General features: G+C 37.0%; 1 protein-coding gene across 1 annotated transcript; it reads right to left on the bottom strand.

Annotated features, from left to right (window-relative positions):
- Positions 1-5,864: 5,864 nt before the first annotated feature.
- Positions 5,865-6,898, bottom strand: LOC145335330 (uncharacterized). Its single transcript, XM_080181066.1, has 2 exons — positions 6,805-6,898; positions 5,865-6,562 (listed from the first exon to the last, which is right to left on the bottom strand). The coding sequence occupies exon 2, from the start codon at positions 6,552-6,554 to the stop codon at positions 5,865-5,867; it is 690 nt and encodes a 229-aa protein (XP_080037192.1). The 5' UTR covers positions 6,555-6,562; positions 6,805-6,898.
- Positions 6,899-24,367: the final 17,469 nt, after the last annotated feature.

Below are 24,367 nucleotides of genomic sequence, written 5' to 3'. Positions count from 1 at the left end.
AATTATAGCTGATAAATAACCAAAGATTCAAGTCTTGGGATGGTTTTGCTTTTTCAGAAGCTACCTACACCTTTTAATACAAAACTCCTGGAAACTAGGGGCGCAGCTGCAAGTTTTACATGGTTCAATTCGATTAAATTTGTGAAGGACAGTCTATGTTCCTAAATTTAAATTAACTCTACAACGAGTAACATATGTCCATAGGTAGCTCAGCCATTAAAGTTAGCAAAGTTTAGAGAGAAAAAGAGAGAGAGAGAGAGATAGAGAGAATGAGAAAGAGAGAAAGAAAGAGAGATAGAAAAAAGAAAGAAAGAGAAGATAGAGAGAGAGAGATAGAAAGCGAGAAAAGAAACAGCTAGATAAATAGATAGATAGAGAAAGAAGGAGTGAGAGAAACAGAGAGATAGAGAGAGAGAGAGAGAGAGAGAGAGAGAGAGAGAGAGAGAGAGAGAGAGAGAGAGAGTGAATTAAAGAAAGAGAGAAGATAGAGAGAGAGAGAGTGAATTAAAGAAAGAGAGAGAGAGAGAGAGAGAGAGAGAGAGAGAGAGAGAGAGAGAGAGAATTAAAGAAAGTGAGAAGATAGAGAAAGAGAGATAGAAAGCGAGAAAATAAAGAGCTAGATAAATAGATAGATAGAGAAAGAGGGAGTGAGAGAAAGAGAGAGAAAAAGAGGGAGAAAGAGAGAGAGAGAGAGAGAAAGAGAGAGAGAGAGAGAGAGAGAGAGAGAGAAAGAAAGAAAGAGGGAGAAAGGAGAAAGAGAGAGAGAGAGAATGAAATATATAAAAACTAAAGAGTAGTTATGCTATGAAAAACAGCTTATCTGTTTATATAAAGATAAGACAAAACAAAATTTAACATTTTCCTCTGGATTTGATTCATATCCGGTGGATAGAAACCAGTTCTTTATTATTTCCGCATCCGCGGCCAACTGACTATGAAACAAAAAACACAACCTTGGTGGAATGAAATGTATTTAGAAATATATGTGGGGCTTTCGAGAAAAGTACCTTCTTGAGCACTGGAACTCTCCATTCCACCTTTTTAAATGTGAAGCTTTTCTATAATCAGGGTCGGTCCGTCCGTCTGGAACGGATAGCTTTTTTCATTAATGTACACATGTTAGAATTGTCCTATCGATTTCAAACTTTGTATGATGATTCCTGTAGTTGTTAGGTATGATTTAGAAAGCGTATCAACTCTATAATCGTTACCAGAATGTCCGTAAATCCATTTTAAACATGCTTATTTTTTTAACAACTAATTTTTATGTGATCTAATTATCTGATTGATCTGATTTTTGGTATACTGATTTATGGGACAACAAAGTACAATATTATGAGCGAAGCTATAATCAAGATCTAAAAATGTAAGTATGTTTATAAACATTATCCTATATCAAGCAGTTTTTCAACAAATTTACTTACAATTTTGCTTCGACTCTTATACATTAACTTCGCTTTTATGGATGTTGTCATCCTTGTTGTAAGGTTTTGTGATTTTCATTTTTTTAACTTTTATTTTGTTTTTTTTTATTTTTATGACAATTATTTTATAAAAGTTTGGGGACCAGAGTACTAAACAGCCCAATGTCCCCTTTCTCTCTGAAATCAATGTCTTCCTAGTTGAAAAAACATATATTTGAAAAAATAAAACGTCAGGGATCTAAAGGGATAAGTCAATGGCCAATAAATTTATATATATATCCAATGATGATATACAAAATTATCTATTTTTTAGATTTTCAATATTAGTAGTGAGACATTTGAACCCTCAACTTAATGAACCAACGAACCATAATTGAGTGCCCAAAGTTGTTAAGCCAGCAAATGAGAAAACGTTATTATAAAACTTTGGTGACTAGTGTAATAAACAACTCAATTAAGTTTTAATTTACCTTAAAAAGAAAAAGTTCAAAAACTTTTTTGGGGAGGGATTTTTTTTCTAGGGGCGATTTCTCTTTATATTTTTACAGCTGTTATTCTTGATTATTAACAAGGATAACAACTTTCATAGCAGCAAAACTCTGAAACGGAAGGACAAACGTACATTAAAACTTGTATAGTGTTAGAACTAAAAAGTCAGATTATAAATGTATAAAAGTCGAAACCAAATTGTATGTAAATTTGTTGAAAGACTAGTTAAAAACAGGATAATGTTTAAGGACATACTTAAATTTTTAGGACTTGATTATAGAGATGCTTTGCTTGTACTTTGTTGTCCAAAAATCAAATCAATCGGATAATTTCATGTTCAATGTTCTAAATAGACATACGGACGTTCTGGTAACGATTATAGAGTTGCTACACTTTCTAAACCGTACCTAACTACTAGGGATTACTATGCAAAGTTTGAAATCGATAGGACAATTCTAACATGCCTAAATTAACGAAAAAAGCTCTCCGTTATGGATGGATTTTAAAAACAAAGACAAGCGTTTCAAAACATAAAAGTAAGGTAGATATAAATAGTTTCTTTGCTATGATAAATAAAAAGTATGTTTCATATTTTGAAAGCTACAACCTTAATATAAAGTAACAGGATGTTTGCCTGTTTGTTTGTACCAAAGGATCTCGCTAACCGCTGAACCAATATAATTTTTCTTTACAGGGTAGCTTCTTGTATTTACTGAGAAGGTTTTCAACTATTTTGTTGGGTACCACAACCCTCCCAATTTTTTTTAAAATCTAAATTAAGAATTGGGTTATCAAATTCAACTCCCCCTTTCTCCCCTAGTGGCATACCCACTAGTATAATATAATTAGGTAAGATTTTTTATCTGAAGCTGAAGATCTATATAAAGCAGCTACCTATGGACAAGATTGTCAGTGGTAATATTAAATCACGCAACTTCTGACCCACCAAATAATGTTATAAAGTAGAATTAAAAGCCATTCTGTTTAAGAAAATCCATTAAATTAAAACAATTAGTAGAACTATAATCCCTAAAATCTTTATTAATAACAACCACTTGCAAAACAAAATAAATTATAGAGTAGTGGAATATAGAAATAAAAAATATTTTTAAACCATTTTTTTTCTTACTATACATATTATATAATATTTCATCATTAAAAGTTATATTATATACAAAATTTTTCTGGAAAATATATCAAATCTTAAAGAATACTACACTTTTTGCGATTTCTTAGTTTTTTGGAAGATTGAATATCCTCTTTAGTTATGTATTCATGTAGGTTATCATCCTCTATTAGATTGAGAGCTTCTTTAGGTTGACTAAATTTATCTGTTTTCCCATCATGAACAACTATTGCAAACTTTGGTTGTGATCCCCAGATTATATCTCTGCCATGTGCTTCACATCTATTTCTTTTTATCTTACTCCAATTAACCTTTATGCTTGTCTCATTATCTAAATAATCTAAAGTTAACTTATTTCCCCAAGCTGCAAATTCTTGTTTATGATCTATATTCTCATCAGCAAATACAATAATATTCATTGCTTCATTGTAATAAATTTCTGATTCATAATTGATATTGATATAATTGATATGTCTTGGCTTGTTAACTAGATCTTTAACTTCATGCTTATAATGGTAGCTCCAAGATATTTCATCATATTTTCTAGAAATATTTCTCTTCAATTCTTCACAAAGCTCTTTGTTTTCTAATTTAATTTTCTCCCTAACTTGTTTCTTTCTTTCTTCTACAGTTAAACTAAGAAACTTCTTTGTATTCGCTTCTTTCATAATATTCTTAGAAATTCTCTGGTAAGTTACAATCACAATACCCTCATCCTTGTCCAATAGTTTGTACTTATCTAATATTGCCATAGTAATGTCACTAATATCATGTTTTTCTTTGTTGTGATAGTGATGACAATCTATAGCTTCTCTTTCAGCATAAATAAAGTCATGTAAATTTTCATCTTCAATAGCGCCAAATTTGTTTCCAGTGGGAATATAATATGAAACAATAATCGCAAATGACATTGCTCTAAGAATCATATTTCGTAAAAAGACATTACTATATCCTTCTCCTACTAAATCATCAATTATGATAATGTTCCTAGCCTGAGCACCCTGGAATTCCCAGAAATTTGTTACTAATATTCCTTCAGGTTTGTTCATATATGCTTTGAAGTCTGACACAACTGGTCTAGTTGAGGAAAAGTGTTTCTTTAACAAATCAAACATTGAGTTGTAATAATGACTTGTTAATACAACTACACCTTCTTGTGGTTGAAATGAGAAATATTTTTTTACTGCAGCAATGGCTAATAAACCAGGTGATATTCTATGAATATTATGATAGTAGTAAATATGGCTACCAATGACATTATTGTCAGGAAGCTTAGGAGGTGTTTTTGAATTAAAAGCTTCAGAAAACTTGTATATTAGTTGGCTGTTTCGTAAGTTCTTTGTTAGATTTAAACATAGAGCATTGTGATTCTTTATCATAGTTTCTATCCACTCTGATCTCTTTTTCATATAGCCATCATTAACTTTCATAGTCATGCAAATTGTTTTCACAGAGCCAGGAAATTCACAACTTCCACTTATCATTTCATCAATAAATAGGTGATCACAAAGATTGTCTCTAAGGAAATTATTTATTGAATACATAATTTTTTGAATATTTTTTACTAACAATCTAGATATGCCAATAAGATCTCTAATAGTAATAACTCTTACATTAGGATAAGATTCAAACTCCACCTTAGCCATTTCATCCATAACAGATGTTGAGGATGTATAACTCTTTTCTTTATTATAATTTGTTATTGCTGTTAAATCAATGTAAAATATCAGATCTTGATGATTAACAGTGGCACACTTTTTTGCTCTTTCTTTTAAAACATATGTTTTCCCAGTACCAAAATCACCATCTATGATAAGGAACTTGGATGTTGAGTTAACTGCTTGCAGTTGTTCATGGTTGAGCAAGTAAACAGGAACATTATTATCTATTGATATTCCATCAGACTTTCCTGTCAATGCTTTCTCAACTTCTTTGCTAATGGTTAATGGATCAGATATCAATTGATTAAATCTACTTGACTCTTTTATAGAAATGTGGAATATCAGTTCAGCAACTAGATCCTCATATACTGTCTGATCATGATTATCAGATGTAACAAGTTTGTGGTCAAATATCTGATTCAACCAAGGTATTACATCATTAACATCTTGTAGAATAAATTGCTGACAGTTGATACAAGGTCTTTCTGCACCTTCAACAATCTCTAAATAAGGAACACATGCAGCCCTGACAAACATCCAATCTTTAGAAAGCATTCCTCCAAATAATTTCTGCATGAAAGTAAAGTGCTGTTTAGTTTGATCTGAAGCATCTTTTAGTAGTTTAAGTTTATCTCCTTGATCTTTAGGTCCAAGTTTAACCTCTATATTGATGATAACATTATGCTTAGGAATTATCATAATGGTGTCCCATTCAGTTTTTTTTTCTTGAAGGCTAAAATTATAAAACTGATATTTGTAAAAGTTTCTTAGTTTATTATCAGGGATCTTGTATAGGAATGCATTTTCAATTGTATTAGACAACTTTTTTCTTTTAGGACTTGGACTTGAAGAACAAGGATCATGGTTAGAGCTGTTAGTGATAATCTTCTGGAAATCAGATTGATTGTTCTCAATTACCTCTTGCTTGGATTCATTATTGAAACGTTTTCTGTCTATCTGACTTTTAAACACCTAATATAATTGAAGCTAATATTTCACATGTTTTGAAATGTTTATTTGTTGTAATATAAATGATATTTTTTTATAGAAAAGAAACAACAATTAAAAGTCAAAAATAAATTTTTTAGCAAACTTGACAAAAAGTATGAAAAGGTATCTCAAATTAAGAATATATATTCGATCAAAATAAAAAATAATTCTGCCTTAAATGATGAAATGAATCTTAGGTTTAAAGGACAAAATATATAATATGAAATATGAACATTCCTGTTTAAACAACCAGTTATCTGGGCCTTGAAATTCCATTGGATTTTCCCTCCACTTCAAATGTTCATCAATACAAGACTTTAGTTTCTCTTCTTCAACATCTTCAATGCCAAGGATCTCCTTTACTTTTTTCTCATACTGATTAAAATCTGCATAATTATCCTTGCCTCTGGTATCTTTCCCTTTTTTGGCTAATTGTTTGATACAATCTCCAGATTGAAAGCTGTTTATGATGAGAGCTTTCATATTGGATTTTCTTGCAGTATTGACAAGCTCATGATGTAAACATTCTTCAAGATATTTATCCAAAATCTGAGAATCTTGTTTTTTCTTTCCCACTTTTCCTAACACAGTTGGTTTCTTAGGTGTTACAAAATGATTTGGAATAGCTATTACCTTACAGTCAGGATCAAAATAATAATCAGCTACTTTCTGTTTTATCTCTTCAATTTTTTCTTGGACTAATATTCTTTTATTGTCTCCTGCAGGGCCATGGAAGTTTATACTCATTTTACTAAATTCTTCAGCCAAATTCAATGTTTGAGAATCTTGTGAAGATAGGGGATATACCCCAAATTGAAGGACACAAGTGCTGGAACAAGTTGGTACTAAGCCAGCTCCTTCCATTTCACAATCTAAAATCAATATTTTTATAAGTAATATATATTTAAATCATCAAAACTATCTTGAACATCTATATTCCCCCCAAAATGAAAATTTATTGATTAAAATTCAACTGGTTTTATGCAATCACAATACTCCCCCCCCCCCTTCCTTAACTACTGATTCTAAATCATTGATAAAGTTACACTAAATATCCCTTCCTGACATAATATTTTTTAATTTTTGTAATCTTTGATAAAATTACATCATATACCTGCAATTACACCAATGTATTTTTTATAGATTCTAAGTGTGATGGCAAAATCTACAGTTGTATAGGCAACTTCTTTTTTTCTCTCACCATCAAGGACATTGAATTATTAATAATCTTTGTATAACTTAGATAAGACCCCTGTGTTTCCATGCACTCATGTATATTAATACCTAAACAAATATTAATAACTTTTATGGTATACTGTAAATCCAATACAAGTTGCTACGCCCCTAAAGGCCTCTAGGGAGACTTGGGCATAGGGAGGAGTCGACCACCCCATATTTTTTATTCCAGTTTTAAAAAGAAAAATTGAATTTTTTTAGGGGGGGCAGGTGACTTTTTTCTATGGGCGATTTATCTTGTCAAGTTTGTGGTATCTTCTCCCTAAAATAGTTTCAAACCTTCCCAACAAGGAGAACCATATCGGTTCAGTGATTAGCAAGATCCTTAGGTACAGAAAGAAAAAAAATCTTTTTACATAAGGATTGCCATTCCTGCATGAAAATAAACTTTTTTACACACAATGTCAGTTGATGTCTTAAAAATCCATTGATTGGTGGTAAAAGGTTTAAAAAAATCATTTATACAAGATATATAATCAGATACAAACTACTTATTTACCTGTGTAGAAGACATATTTCTATGAAATAAGGTGCTTCATACAATTTTCACACTTAAACCCTAAAATGGGAAACTTATCAAAATATTTTTTGTTTAAAAAATGATAATTAAGGTCCCTTACCTAGTATCAATGAATTTCACAGATAGTTTTATAGCAAATTATGCATTAAATTGCGAAAAGTTTAATCTTAAATAGTTTCCTATGTTTAACATCATGGCTATTTGTGATGTTCAATTAAGTTTTTTTTGATATTTTACAACCAATAAATAATACATTTAATCAATAGGACATTCAAGAAAAAATGATAATTTTTGACTGTCAGACCTCATAAAAAATATAAAAATTAATAAGAAAGGTTTCATAATTTTTTTTTCATTTATAATTCTATTCTTGACTTGAACAAATGCTCTTCAATCTTTTGTTTGTTTTCTCATTCGTGATTTTTGTGCTATGGTACTTATGGATGTTGTCATCTTTGTTTATAATACAAGTCATTACCTTTATTAAATACAATCCATGATGTTTAACTGAGCAACTTTAAGAACAGAATTTAAGTAGGTGGCTACAATTGAATCCTTCAATTACAATTGTTTGTCAGAATCCTTGTCTCTTGTCTCTGCACTATTTCATAGTTTCTTATCGGAATCCTAGAAAAACAGAAAAAAAAATAATATTTAATATTTAACCACAGAAGATTAAGCACCTTAGCAAGACCTTGCTAGAGTGAGGGGGAGAGGGGTAGCAAAACTCCTCCCTCCCTGCAACCTTTATTGTGTGTTATCATAATTAATACAATTCCTTTAATAAGACTAACCATCAAATCAATATCATTCAAATTTGTTTATTTCCAATCAACTAAAGTCTGTAAGTTTGTTATATGTTTGATCATGTATTAGGCCATAATTCTGTAAAAAATATGCTTTCAAAACAGACTTTTTTGACCTAAGATACGGAAATAGTTCCTTTTAAGCCAAAGTAATCAGTTTTGTAATATCTTTCTATTTCATGATTATATGGTTTCCATACATATAAAAACTTACACCCAAATTTGCATGTTATTAGTATTTTCATCAGTCTTCCATGAAATAGAAAGATATTATTTACAAAACTGATTACTTGGACCTATAAAGGAACTGTTTCAGTATCTTAGGTTAAAAAGGACTGTTTTGAAATAATTGTTGATGGAGTTATGGCCAAATACATGATATAACATATTACAGACTTTATATGTCCATCTCTTTACATGTTTTTAAATAACATTTTAAAAGCAAAGCTACCCAAAGTAAAGAGACATGCCCAATATAAATTCAATATAACAATAAATTTGATATCTATAATTCAAAGTAAAACAATTTCTGTCAATCTGTCTGTCTGTCTGTCTGTCGGAAGCTTAAGATTTCAGTAACCCCTCACTCGATTAGGCTACACTCTTTAAGATGTAAACCTTCTGGTCCGTTGATGGTATTAAGCTTTTTCTGAGGGCTGGGATACCCATAACCCCCTAAGGAAAGAAAAAATCAAAGGTTTTTATTCTTTTATTAATATGCAGACTGTGTTAACTCCCACCGAACACTAGGGTGAAGCCCCCTTGAAAAAAATACCCACCCGCTTTTTTTACAAATTTTAAACACACGATGTTATATATGAGTGGGACTTCCCAATACTCCTTAGGGCTTCTTCCCTAGAGGCTAGGGGCAAAGCCGCTAGTATAATACAAGATATTGTTTTAAAAGAACCAAAATTATTATATTGAAAATGGACATACAGACTTTCTGTCAATGATTATTATTCACTTACAAAAATGTAATTATTTATGTTTACCTTCAGGTGTAAATCTCAATTCTAACAACAAATTTTCAACAATACTGCTAATTATTATCTGAAATAAAAGAAATTTTAGAATACATCTTATATTTCAATATATAGACAAGGATGACAACATCTATAAAACAAAGGTGGTTCTTTCCCTTAAAGTGATTGCCTATCAATAAACCCCCAACCCCTATTTTTTAAACAGATTTTTATAAAGAGAAGTAATTTTTTTATATTACTATCCCCCCCACCACATTCCCCACTAAAAAACAACCTTTTAAATCTACACCCCCCCCCCCTCCATTCATATGTTTCCACCCACCCCCCCTTCACCCTGTCTTAATTTTTATAGGGGGTTAATCACTCTCTCATGTAAATTTTGCAACAGGTTGAAATTTAGGCATTCACCCCCCCCCCTCTCCCACGACCCCATCAAAAATGTAAAGATTTTGATCCCTCTTTAAATAAAAAGCTTGGATGTCTTTGCTATAGATATTACTAGCGGCTACGCCCCTAGAGGCCTCAAGGGGTACTTGAGGAGGGGAGAGTCAAATTTGATAACCAGATTTCTTATTTCAGATTTTAAAAGAAAAAGTAAAAGAAAACTTTCTATGGGCGATTTCTCTTTTCCCGGGACCTATGAGAAGCTAATCTGTTAAGGAGATCCCGATCGGCGATCGGTTTAGCGGTTAGCAAGATCCTTTGGTACAAACATACAAACACACTGACAAACACACAAACAAACATACAGACAAACACACAGACAAACATCCTGTTACTCTATTATAAGGATAGAATACAAAATAATAATCTTCTAACTTTTTCACCAATGATCTTATCTAACAAAGAAGTCTTTTTTATTATCATAATATGTGAATTAATAGTTTTTAGTCCACTGTCCTATCCCTACAAATAAATACAACTTTGTTAAAAATCTAATAATCTTAGAAATACAGTGAAAGAACTATTAATGATACATTTATCTTCTCCCCACCATATAAGATTTTCTTTATAGAAATAAATTGGGAGAAAAATTCCTACTAGATTAATTTCATCACTATTATACTATCCCCAACTAAAAATATCAAAGAAGTTAACATAGTCACAGCACACAAAGAACTGAACTAGCCAACTCTCTTTTTTGCCCCGGGCCCAGACAGACGAGATTTATTAATCATGGGTGAAATTTCTATGGAAGCACAGGCAAAAAAATGTTTTTGGTGCGCACTGAGTGTGTGTGTGTGTGCGCTAAGTGTGTGTGGCCTTAGAAGTTAGTGTGTGTATAGCAATACTACAAATGTATGAGTGTATTTCCTTTTAATACAACTTTTTTATTTAAAGTCTTTTTAAAGCTATCTTATTATATTAGCAGTTGCAGGGCTAGCATCTAAGTACTCAGTATTTTAAGAGTAACTTACAGAAACATGGTATAAAACCATCCTAATAATAATATATTTTGGAAATAAAAAACCTTACTACTTTATATAATTACTAGCAGCTACGCCCCCTAGAAGCCTCTAGGGGCACTCAACTCTTGACCTCATCTCATTTTAATTTTGGGTTTCCAAAAAGTATTTTTTTTTGGGGGGGGGGGGAGGGGGGTGAAGACACCCTCCCAAAAAATAGTTTAAATCCTTACCAGGACCTATAAGAAGCTTCTTTGTAAAGAAAACCAATATCGGTTCAGCGGTTAGCAAGATCCTTCAGGACAGACAAAAAACGCTTACTACTTTATATAATAGGATTATTTATTATAAATAATTAACAATTTAAGGCTTAAATATTCTTTAACTTTTTTACACAGTCTTAATGAAGATATTTTAATTTAATCCCTCCCCCCCCCCTTATCGAAAACTAACAAGGATGACAACATCCATAAAAAGTAAAGCTCTAAAAAGGTAGAACAAACGAATACTAACTTTTGTAGAGTGTCAAAACTGAATAATCAGCATATAAATATAACAGTCAAAACAAAATTGAAAGTAAATTTGTTGAGAAACTGCTTAAATACAGGATAATGTTTAGTACTTGAATATAACGATGCTTCGCCTATAATATTGTACTTTGTAGTCCCAGGAATCAGTATACCAAAAATCAAAACAATTGGATAATTATGTCACATAAAAATGTGTTGTTCAAAAAGTAGAAAATCAACTTGTTTAAAATAGATGTATGGACATTGTGGTAATGATTATAGAGTTGCTATGCTTTTAAAATCGTACCTCACTACTACAGGAATCATTATAAAAAGTTTGAAATCGATAGGACAATTGAAACATGCCTAAATTAACAAAAAAAGAGATATCTGTCTCGGACAGACCGACCCTAATTACAGAAAAGCTTCGCTTTAAAAAAAATTTGATTTGGTATTGTATAATACACAATAATAAAGACTAGCTGTTACGCCACTAGAGTCCTCTAGGTTCACTTTCAATTGCAGTTTTAAATAGAAAAAAAAATAATATTTTTTCGGGGTCTTTTTAAAAGGGGTGATATAATTTCCTAGGACCTATGAGAAGCTACAATGTAAAAGAGAACCATATCAGTTCAGAGGATAGTAAGATCTTTCGTTGCACACACACACACACACACAGATTCTGTTACTTTATTATAGGATAATATTTGGGGGTATTATTTCTACATAAAATGAAATTTTTGGTACCATGAACCTTTTTTTAAGCCAGTTGCGTGCACAGACAATGGGTGGGGTGTGCAATGGACCATTTCAAGTTTATTATTTCATCTTCAAATGAAATAAATGTTGTGGTATAAATTTAGGTTAGGCATATGGGCCAGGGATCTAAAGGAATATGACAATGGCCGATAAATTAATGTACATACGAAATGATAATACACAAAAATATCTGTAGATTAAAATGACAGAAACATTTAAACACTCAACTTAATGAGTCAATCAATCAAAGTACCCAAAGTTGTCAAGCCAACGAATGAGAATATGTTATTATAATACTTTGGGGACTTGAGTAATAAACAGCCCATTGTCTTCTCTCTCTCTGCAGATATTTACCGGGAAAGGGGAAGGGATGAGGGCCTCTATTTCAACAAAATTTGAAATATCTGCTGTAGGCAACAGGGATCTAAAGGGATAAGACAATAAGGCGGGTTGATTTTCAACTTTTTTGGAATTTCACATTTTTTCACATTGGCAAGGGTTACTGGGCCTATATAAAACCCTGTGAAACTTGAAACAGGTTTTTTAATCCAAAAACAACGGGCGCGCGGGGGGGAATAAAAAGTGCCCACCCCCTTATAAAACCAAAAATTGAAATTCCTTCAAACACAGGCATGTTGCATATCAAAATGACCGCATTGAAATGCTGAATATGAATCTGAAAACCGTTTTGTAAAATATTGCTCCTAGTTCGAATAAGAGCTCATTAAGTACCTAAAAAGGCTGATTTAGTCAAAATTGTTCATTTTGGTAGGTTATTTGAAAATCATTTCAGACTGAATCAATATTTTTCAAAACGGTTTTCAGATCTGTAATCAGCATTTCAATGTGGTCATTTTGATATGCAACATGCCTTTGTTTGAAGGAATTTCAATTTTTTGTTTTATAAGGGGGTGGGCAAATTTTATAACCCCCGCGCGCCCGTTGTTTTTGGATTAAAAAACCTGTTTCAAGTTTCACATGGTTTTATATAGGCCCAGTAACCCTTGCCAATGTGAAAAAATGTGAAATTCCAAAAAAGTTGAAAATCAACCCGCCTTATAAGACAATGGCCGATAAATTGATGTACAGCCTCAATGATGATACACAAAAGTACCCCTTCTGTGGATCAAAATTAGTTATTTAGAATAAAACAATCTAAATTCTTTAAAAAGTCCCCAAAGTTATTAGGCCAACGAATAAGAAAAGGTTATCAAAACATTTGTGGACTAGTTTAATAAACAGTCCATTGTCCCCTCTCTCTCTCTCTCTCTGTGTGTATACATATTCACAACCAAGTGCGTGAACAGATATTTACAGGGGTAAGGAGGAGGGGGGGGGGGTAAAGAATCAAAAGGGTTATAACAAAATAAAAATAAGTATCTCAAATCTAAGACCTTGGCCTTACCTATAAAACTGAATGATAATTACAAATGTTACTAAGGTTGGTTGAAGTGGGAGGAGGGGGGTACACAACTCCTCCTTCTTAGGCTCTTTTGCATTAAATGCCATGAAAGCGAAGCTCTAGAATTGGACGGAAGGACAAACGAACATTAACACTAGAGTATGAGAACTTAATAAGCAGGATATTAATTTTAAACTCTAAATAAAATTTAAGTTTAATTTGTTGCAAAATTGCATATTTACAGGAAACTATTAAAGAACACAATTTAATTTAGGATTTAATAACAGAAATGCTTTACTTGAAATATCATACGGTGTTGCCCTAGGAATCATTGTAACAAACTCATTTGAATTGGAAAATTATTGAGTTGCTGCGCTTTCTAAATTGTACATTTTACAGGATTTATTATAAAAAGTTTGAAATTGAAAAACCAGCCCTAACATACCCAAATTAACAATGAGCGCTATCCTTTACAGACCGACCGAACCTAATTATAGAAAAGTTTAATTTTTTATAAAGCCATAGATTCAATTGAGAACAATTAATTGAGTAAAATATAAAAAGAAAAAGTTAATTTTTTGAAGGAGGAAAGATTTTTTTTCACAAAATAATTATACACCTTCTATGGCCTATAACAGGCTTTACAGCAAAGGAGAACCCAGCGGTTGACTAAATACTTGAATACAAACAAACAGACACAGAAATAGACAAACATTCTGTTAATTTCATATGTTGGATGTGTTTATTATAGTTATGTTTGTAAGTATCATAATAACAACATTATAAGTTATCAACACTTTGGATAAAAATATATGTAGTAGAGAGAGAGAAAGGAACAATGGGCTATTTATTACACTTGTTTTATAATAATGTTTTCTTATTTGTTGCCTTACCAACTTTGGGGACTTTAGTGAATTTTTATTGGTTCATTCATGAAGTTGAGTGTTCAAACGTTTCAACCAATACTTTTAATCTATACAAGGCGTTTGTTCAAAATCATTGGGGATGTACATCAATCTATCGGTCATCTATCTTTAGGTCCCTGTTAAGGAGCAATAAATCGTTTTTATCTGGATAATCAAATTTTAAGATACCAGAGCCAAATTATCCTAATAACGGAAAAATAGCCTAAAACCATCCAAATTCTTAAATGAAATAGCTTTAAATCAACCCAATGCATGTAAAGCTTAGCTAAAATGGAGAACTAAGTGTAAATATTGAAATCTTAATCTTCAGACAGAAAAACTTTACTACTTTTTATGAAACCTCCGGCTACGCCCCTAGAGGCCTCTAGTGGCACTTCAAATGTTTTTTTTATAATACATAACATTTCTATGTTGCTTTCAAGTCTCTACATGAAAAAAATTTAGATTTTCAGTGATTTCTTGTCGTGGTACCCTCCCCTAAAATAGTTATCAACCTTACCGGGACATATGAGAAGCTACTCTGTTAAGGAGAACCTGATCAATTCAGCGGTTAGCGAGATCCTTCAGTTAAGATAGACAGACAAACACACATCCTGTTATTTATTATAAGAATAGGATAATAGGGTTTTGTATATATGTACACTTTTAATAATCATTAATAATAATAATTCCAGTATGGCTTACTGATTAATTTATGCTTGATTAGAATCGGTTCTCAGCCATTCTGAGAAATCCTGTATAGCTTCGTATTTCACAAAATTTTCCCTGTATAATTTTTTCCTACTTTTTTCTATTAAGATTGGGTGGGGGGTTGTAAATCCCCTGCCCCCCAGCTCTCAAACTTTTCATAGGTCCTGGAAAGGTTTTCAACTAAACACCCCCCCCCCCAAAAAAAAAAAAAAAATTCGTAGCCATTAGTATACATACATATATAGCTAATTTTAAAGAAAAGAGAGGAAAGGCTTTTTAGAGGAACGGAGAGTCCTGGTTAACGAGAAGCTGCGCTACTAATGAAAATGAATAATTTTACAACTTACCTAACAACAGAAGATAAAACCAAGGCCAAGTTATTCCTTAGCAGCAAAGTTTCTCTACAACTAAAATAACAAATATGTTATACATGCACTAATACAGCTTAAGATCTCAGTTACATGTGAACTGATTGTGTTTCTACACTTCAGGGAATACACCCACTGGTCTTGTGGTAGTTTTAGTCTATAATCTTCCCCGAAAAAATTTCCCCCAACAATTTTTTTAACTAAAACAAATAAGCGGGGCGGGAGAACACCCACCCCAACCTCGAGGCAAAACCCCCATGAAAAAATCATCCCCCCCCCCTTTAAAAAAATTATATATATGATGGTGACTTCTTAATAACTCTTAGAGGCTTGGGACGAAACCGCTAGTAGATTATATAATAGGATAATATGATATTTTATAGATACCTTAATTTTAATAATATTTCCAGTATGACTTCAAAATCAATTTTTATCTGCTGGATTAGAACCAGTTCTCAGGCATTCTGAAATATCACATTACAGAAAATTTTCCACGAATATTAAAATAAAAAACTCTAAATCTAACACCAATTTTGATAGCCCGGAACTCTGGGCTAACAATTAATTAAGAATTAGCAATAGTTTTAATCTAATTTTTTATTTTAATATCCGCAGAAAACTTTACATATTACGATAGGATAAATAACTAATTGTACCTTATACTGCAAATCACATAATAACATAGTATTTGTATAAATAAGTCTAAAACAAACCTATGACTAACATTGTAAACTATTTTCTAATGCGTTTATTAACACAACTTTGAAATTTCAACTTATAAAGCAATCAAAGCACTGAGTCAGAGTATAGTAATGCTTGTTAAGGTTGCCAAATTAAAACATATTTATAATAATAGAAGGTTTTTCATAGATTTTTTATTGAGAACGTTAAACGTGTCCCAAAATAGCTTAAAACCACCACAGGACCAGTATCTACATTCCCTGAAGAGTGTAGCCCAATTGGTTCAGCAGTTGCTGGGATCTTAAGGGATGGACAGACAGATACACGGACAGACTTTGTATTATAGATTACAGATATAATACATGTATTTTAGAAAATTAAAATATCATAAATTTGGACACTATGATTCTTTTTGTTAGGCAGGCAAAAAAAAACTTGTTGGGCAAGTGCAGGGATTTTAAGGGATAAGACAATAGAGGGTAAATTTCTATTCACTCTCATTCATAATAAGCATAAGTTTTTGTATAAAAGTACCCAAAAGTTTATAAAACTTTGGGTACAAGTATTATTTACAATCCCCTGTCCCCTCCCTCCCTGGATAAGTAAGAGAGAGTGTGGGTATAGCAGGAGAGTTGAGCTGAATTTCAATTTTCGAATGTGTACACAGTCTCCTAGGTGTTTCCTCATTCTATCTCAATATTTTACTACTCGCTAAAAATGCTTCAAACTTCCAAAAAAATCTAAATTTGTAAAACTTATTTGAATGTATAATGTATAGATCGTTTATATATTCAAATTTTGATTTTTTAAAGTTTTTTAGCTAGTAGTAAATATTGGGAGAGGATGAGGAAACACCGAGGAAACTGTGTACACATTTGGAAATTCAAATTCAGCTCATCGCAGGGGAGGTATTTCTGGGTGCAGGGATCCCAGGGATAGGACAATGGATGGTAAAATAATCATCCCTCGGATTATTATAAAATTCAGCCTTTAGTAGCTTATTAATATGACGGGAAAGGGGGGGGGGAGGAAATGACAGCAGATTATTTTTACTTGCATTGTCCCCTCCCTTTCTTTCCTGGTGCATTTGTTTATGTTGTAGAATTTTTCTAGTCTTGCTTCGAAACCGATTCATATCCGCTGGATTAGGACTGGTTTTCAGCCTTACTGAAAACTCATGTATAACACCTTATTAGACAACATTTCCCACAAATGTTAGAATAAAAGTAAAACAATTTGTCCAGTTTTGTCATCCAGTATCTGCGGCCCCTCGAGGCTGAAAAAAAACTTGTTTAAATCTTATAATTTTTATTTTAATAATCACGGAAAGCCGTCTATAATACAATGCGATACATAACAACTATATAGATAGATATATGTGTGCTAATGAAAAGGTTTACTAGTAGCAAAGCTTCTCTATAAATCGAAAATTGTCCGTCTGTTAGAAATAGGGGAAACATTAATTACATAGCTTCTATTCTAGATAGTATGTTGAACTTTTGTGTGAAGATTATTCATAATCTTTCAGTATATAATTCACTTAGTCCCTCTGTCTGTCTGTCTGTCTATCTGTCTGTCTGTATATCTGTCTGTCTGTCTGTCTGTCTGTCTGTTTGTCTGTCTGTCATGCTACGAAAGTGTACAAAATTTATAATTTCTATACCTTTATAATTTTACTACTGAAAATCTGCTTTATAACTGCTGTTTGTCAAACCATGTTTTTTTTGTGCTCCACTCCGCACAACTGGGATGTTGTCATCCTTGTTTTTTCAAAAGCGTAGCTATCTTACAACTAGATTGTGTACTTGCGACAATCAGATTAGCAAGGCCTTTGTTTGTGTGTGAGTAAGGGGGGGGGGGGGGGGGTGGTTCTCCTTAAACAAATTTATAATGTGTAGAATTTTGTATATTTGGTTATTTTCCCCTACGGGGGGTCAATTGTCCTGAGGGGGCTTCCCAGAACTCAAAAAAAAAGAAACAAGCATATCTTTTTTCAATTCTCTAAAATTAGCATTGACACTACATATAATTTTGTTTCTCTTTCCTGGTGAGTTTTGCTTTTATGAATGGCTGCTCTGCTTGTATTATTTTATCACTTATCTAAACACAACAGATAACACTACCAAGGTCAAGTAATTCCTAGGAGCGAAGCTTTTCTGCAACTAAAATAAATATGTGTTTGGACATATGGATCAATATTCTGTGCTCAGATTTGGCTGTTTGTTTATTACATTGCATAGGTCCCAAAGTTTTATAATATCATTTGTTTGCTCAACAACGATAGGGACTATTTTAAATTTTGATTGGTATGTTCATCAAATTGAGTGTTTAAACGTTTCAAGCAGTGATTGTAATCTACAGAAGGGGTAATATTGTGTATCCTCATTATAATCATTAGTTGTAATCTACAGAAGGGGTAATGTTGTTCATCATCATTTGGGGATGTAAATAAATTTAACAGCCATTGTCTCTTTAGATCCCTGTTCTGTACTTCATTGGGCATTGAAAATAATTTGTTTATTACTTTAGGTCAGGTTTGGCACACCGCAGGACAGCTAAATTTTCCACAAGGTTGGGATAACCCGGAGGGGTTAGGCAGCCCAGGGAATAGGTAGAAAAAACAAACACTTAATAAGCAGACTATTAATTTAAAGATATACAAAATTGTGTGTAAACATACATTTTTACGTCTTGATTAGAGCGATAGCTAAAAATATTGTATCTTGTAGTTCTTGGAATCAAAGTTCCAATATTTAGATGAATAGGATGATTATTTGACGTACATACTTTCTGGTAACAATTATAAAGTTCCTCCACTTTTAAATTGTATATGATTATTACAGGAATCATCATCCACAGTATGAAATCACAGGACAATCCTAACATGCCTGAATGTACAAAAAAAGAGCTAACTATGATGTACGGATGGACGTACAGACCCTAAATATAGAAAAGCTTTGTTTTAGAATTGATTAACATTATTAGAAGAAAATTAATTTTTGTGAGACAATGAAAATTGAGTGGTTTGACACATTTGATCTAAAAAACGCCTGGACAATAAATCTGTGGTATTCGGCAACCGTGAGCCATGCATATGGCACCCCTGACCGGGGTTCGGTGGAGGGTCAATGGCCCTCCCCCGAGTCCTGGGGAAGGGGTCTGACGACCCCCTCCCTATGCCTAGAATTAATGATTGAATCTGTCATGTTTTATTATGGTTAACTGTATTCTTAATTCCCCCCACCCTTTCCAGGGATGGGGGATCATTATTGCCCAAACTGACTATTGTATATGTATTATGATGCTTTTATGTCATGATTATTTATTCCTATCCATGTAGTTATTGTTTGTTGTATATAGCTTTAGTATCCTTTAAACCTTCAATAAAGTGACAACTGAAATAGATGTTGATTATTATCTAGTGAATGCTAGAGAAGCGTAGCTTCTCTATAGTAAGGTGTCCACGTCTGTCACACTGCCGTAATCTAATTGAACTCCGGTGTCTGCCATTTATCCTCGGCGGATACCACAACTTTTGGTGACAGCTGTGTGAGATTACGGCAAACCACAAGTGTAGAGCAGACGCGCATCTGAGGCCAAGGTACTCCCAGCAGTGAAACTGGCAAAACTGACACAAGCAACCTGAATTACCCACCCTGGACAGCAAAGTCTAACTCTGCACCCGGCAGTTGTGGAAGCGAGACAGCGAAACCTGACGAAGAACCGCGAGAAGCGCCGACATCTAACGGAGAATTGAGCGCTCAAAGGGCTGAAACAGGCCTGCGGACCGGCTGAAACAAGTTAAATAAGTGTAAACGGCTGAAAATAGGCCAACTTTACTGCAAGAGATAGCAGGATCCGAACCAGTGGCGCTAGCAGGACGGGACATTCCCTGCCGCCATCAGCCGGATTTGGATCAGCGGCGCTAGCAGGACGGGACATTCCCTGCCGCCGATAGGCTGAAACATGCCACATAGCTGCGAGCTGCGAGCCAACATACGAGTGTAGTGCACCAAAACAGAGAAAACTACGTCAACTCCAAGTATCCTGAGAGGCTACAACGCAGCCGCCCATCTAGAAAAACAGATATTATATCACATTTGCAGGGATTACCACCCTGGTGTGATGGCTAAACAATAGATTTATGAGCAAAGATTGGTAAACAAATTGTTGTGTTGTGATAAAACTAAAAAATAGAACAGGCTTGGATTTATTGTGTATTGTGATAACAACTAAAAATAGAACAGGGTTGGCAAACAAATCTGTTATGTAATTGTGATAAGGACACAAATAGAAGCTAAATGTAATATAACAAAGCCCCTGATATACAATCTAATCACCTCAAGCCTACAGCACAACAACAATACACCCCTTATTCCAGAGGAAAGGGAGGAGCCCACTCTCCACTGAAGGAAATACAATCAAGGTGATATAATAGATAAGCCTAGGATTAAGGAGAAAAGGCACCATTACCTCATCACACAGTTATTTCAAACCCACAGCACTCCCCCCTTCCTCACAGGGGGAACGGACGGATTTACCCCCGTCCCCTCACGCGCTTCCCCCCTCCTACCCACACTAACCTAAGTCCGTCGACGGTGTGGAGCTAGTGACCGGGAACACAGAGCGCCATTTACGGACAGCGCAACGGAGTGCGGAAATATCATAAAATTCAACGGACAAGCGGACCAATGAGAGAGCGAGTTGAGGGATAAGTGCGCGTTTTACCCGTGTGCGCGGATTTGACGGTGCGTAAGCGCGTCGCAAGGACGGGAGATTTCACACACACACACACACACCGGAGCGGAGCTACTCCATAGCATATAACAGGGATATTTTTAGAAAAATAAAGAATTCTAAGCTCCCTCCCCCTAGCTATAGTGTGATAGAGGAAAACCAAATCAGTTCTTGACAGCAGTTCAGACCCTCAACATCTATCTACCCCTACCAGCCTACTCTACCACCTCAGAATCCAACTAGTGATAAACACAGCTAAGCTATATTTTTGTAACTAAGCTACCAACCTAGTGATAAAAACAGTGTTGGCTGTTAGGCTAGAAAGCCTCTAGTGACAAACCATTTATTCTATTTACTTTATAACTTTGCGTCCCGCCGTTGAACCGTTGCCCCGATGGAACAGCCGCAAGCGCCAGGAGGTGACCAAGCCCCAGGATGGCTCCAGGATGACCCTCAGCCGGCTCCAGCCGAGTACCGCAAGCTGATGCTGAGTAACCTGCCAGAGTTTAGAGGACCGCCCAAGCAATCCTGGAGTTCACATATCCGCAGACTCGAGATGTCATGGGCGGCTTACCGCGTGCCACCCCATGACTCCCTCAACCGCCGCAACGCCCTTTTACTATCACTGGTAGGGCAAGCGGCGGAAATGGCGTCCCATCTGTTTGGCGAGGCAGGCCAAGCCTTGACCTACGAACAGGTCAAGGCCGAGTGTGAAATGCTATTTCGTCCTGCTTTTGAATCCCAAACGCTTAAACAAGCGTTTAGGGATTACAAGCAACACTCGACAGAACCTATACAAGCGTACATATCAACTAAGTGTGCCTTGTATAGGGACGCCTACAGCCATGAGGATCTCGAGTTGTTGGTGGACGAATTAAATCGTGGAATTCGTAACGCCAATGTAAAACGCATCATGATGGGACATGAAATTACGAGTGTACCTGAGTACACTTGTAAGGCCATGTTTACCGTCACCATGATTACTAAGCAACTGAAGGAAGGTGTGTGCTTAGTGGACTCGACCGACGGGCTGACTGGATCTGCCTGCATCCAGTTGCCCCAATATGACGAGTCGGAGCCAATGGAGATTGGCGCCTTGGCTCCGGGTCTCCACCAGATGGGGAGGGTCGCTCCAGATGACAAGGTTCCAGGTCGCTGCTTCCGCTGCCAGGGGAGAGGCCACAGAGCTCGAGACTGCCCGACGCCGATGGAAGTTAGCCTAGAGGAGAGACGCACCCAGCCACGCCGTGACCGTTCTGCCAAGTGCGAGCGTTGCCACTACGACGGTCACACGGCGGCCGAGTGCAGAGCTGACTGGGCCCAGGTAGCCAGCCGCAGGCGCACCGCCGACAAGGGTGCCCCTCCAGGGAAGCCCAGCAGAGTGGCCCACATGGAAGGGAGCGCGCCCCCAGCACCACCGCAGCAAGCAGCCGCCCCCAAAGCCGCGGACCGAGCCGACGGGATGCCGCAGTTTGGGACCGTTCCAGCTAGGATCAACGTACTGGGCGGCGCGGCTGAACCCAACCGGGTTGGCCTGGGCTTCAGTCTCAACCACCTGGGGCCGGAGCTGGTGCAACCCTACAACATCGCCGAGCCAGAGGTCCTGAGGCCCCAGCCTTTTAGCCTACCCAGCAAGAGTGGAGGGACGCTACCCAGCGTCACTGAGACGATGTACGGGGAGGCCCTGGCGGCCGCTGAACGAGAGAGGCAGGAGGTGCTAGCCAGCGCATCAACATCGATGTATGGGGCGCCACCCGGCGCCGCCACCTGTGATGACTGGGGGGTGCTATCCAGCGCCTCCCACCTGACGCCTGGGGCGACACCCGTCGCCGCCACCGAGATACCTGGATCCTGGAACGAGCCAGCCTCCAACCTGGTGCCTGGGGCGACAACCGTCGCCGCCACCGAGAGACCTGGATCCTGGAACGAGCCAGCAGTCCCAGAGGAAGGGGTGACACCCGTCACCCCCAGCCAGCCAGCGCCACCAACCTGCAGGGAGAGCCCAACTATGTACCATCCAGAGCCCCCTGCCAGCCGAAGGAATCCAACTACCCAGCAACCCCAGTCGAGCCAGGATAAGTTAAATTTGATAAATGTGTTGTATCCAAGCCATTGTAAAACCCCAGCCTTGCCTGTGCCCCCTGCACCAGAGGCTGGGGAGATTGAAATTTGGGAAAATAAGGACTTGCCTGTGCCTCATGCACCTGAGTTCCTAGGGCAGGGGAGGGACGTGAGTAAGGGCGAGCCTGTGCCACATGCACTTCAGCCCCATGCCACTGGGCATGTCTTGGACCAGAGAAGGGACCACTTGGGGCTAGGGGAGCCGACACCCAGGCAGGTGCCAGTCGCCTGCCAGTCGCCTGCCAGTCTGTCATTGGGGAGGGTATCGGGGTGCCCCGGCCACACAAAGATAACGCTCAATGGAAACTTGTATCTAGCCAGGAGCAGCCCAGCCGTGTCCAGCCCCAAGAAGCAGCCGTGACCCGAGCCGAAGATCCCCAGCCGCGTGTGCGAGGTAGATGGCTGCTTGGAAGCTTCTCTCACTGGTGGATGGTCCTGTGGGGCCTCCTGCTGGCAGCCGTGTGGCCTACAACCAGCTACGTCCTGGTGGGATGGGACTGCGCCAACCCCACCCACGTCACAGCCTACAATAAGGAGAAGATGTGTAACACGGAACCCTTACACCAGGAGGTGCCCCTGGGCCATGAAGTACACGTCCTGCAGCAAGTCAAGGTGAGGGAAACAACAGGATACAGTTGCCAGCTCACTGTGTCCCAGTGGACATTCAGGTGTGGGGTATGGGGTCACCTCAAGGTGACCTCGGTCCCCACCCTCATGAGGCCAACCAAGATAGATCCAGAAACGTGCCGAGACCTGGCCAGGAACCGTGTCTACACGCTGCCAGGCAAGACCCAGCCACTGACGTTCCAACTGAACCATCCCCTGTTCTTCACCCTCGACATGGTGGGCGCCCTCGTCAACAGCCCCGAGGGGGTGGGTTGTGAGGGGGAGGACGTCCACTTCGAGGGCCAGCTGTACCGCAATGAATTAGTGCTCCAGGAGCGACGGCTGCTGGTTAAGGAAGAGACCTATGTAGTAGAGGATGGACGGGTGGAGTCCCAATCTGACCACTTGACCTTGGAGTGTCCCCATTCAGAGCTGTCCTGCATCACTGGGGAAGCCACCTACGTGTGGGATCACCTGGGGAGAGATTGCCCCTTGAGGCTGATTCGCAGCCTCCAGCCCAGCCTAGTGATGGATGCGTTCCTGGTTGACCATCAGGCCCAGTTTTTCATCAACATGACCAACCCCACCTCAATAGTGAACTGCAACTTTGAGGCCCATGCCACCAACCACCCAGCATTGTTTGTGGCAGCTGACCCCGCCGCGGCAGCGCTACCCAGAGTATCGGCCAGGGATGTGGATGTTCCCCTGCAGGCCCAGATACATGCAGGTTATATTGGATTTACTCTGGAGACCCGCATGAAAAGCACAGCAGCAGAAGAAGTGGCGGCCAACTGCTGGAAGCTCCAGCAACTAGACCCGGCCCACCCGGTGCGCGTCCAGGGGAGCACGTTCTCGGTGCTGAGGGGAGATGTCCTGCTCCAGCTTACCTGCCAACGCAATAAATATGTTGTCCGTGAACACAAG

The sequence above is a fragment of the Acartia tonsa genome, chromosome 13 (assembly GCF_053477335.1).
Source record: "Acartia tonsa isolate MP-2025a chromosome 13, ASM5347733v1, whole genome shotgun sequence".
Taxonomy (NCBI): domain Eukaryota; kingdom Metazoa; phylum Arthropoda; class Copepoda; order Calanoida; family Acartiidae; genus Acartia; species Acartia tonsa.
The sequence above is the reverse complement of the archived record's forward strand: the minus strand, read 5'-3'. Positions and strand labels throughout refer to the sequence as shown.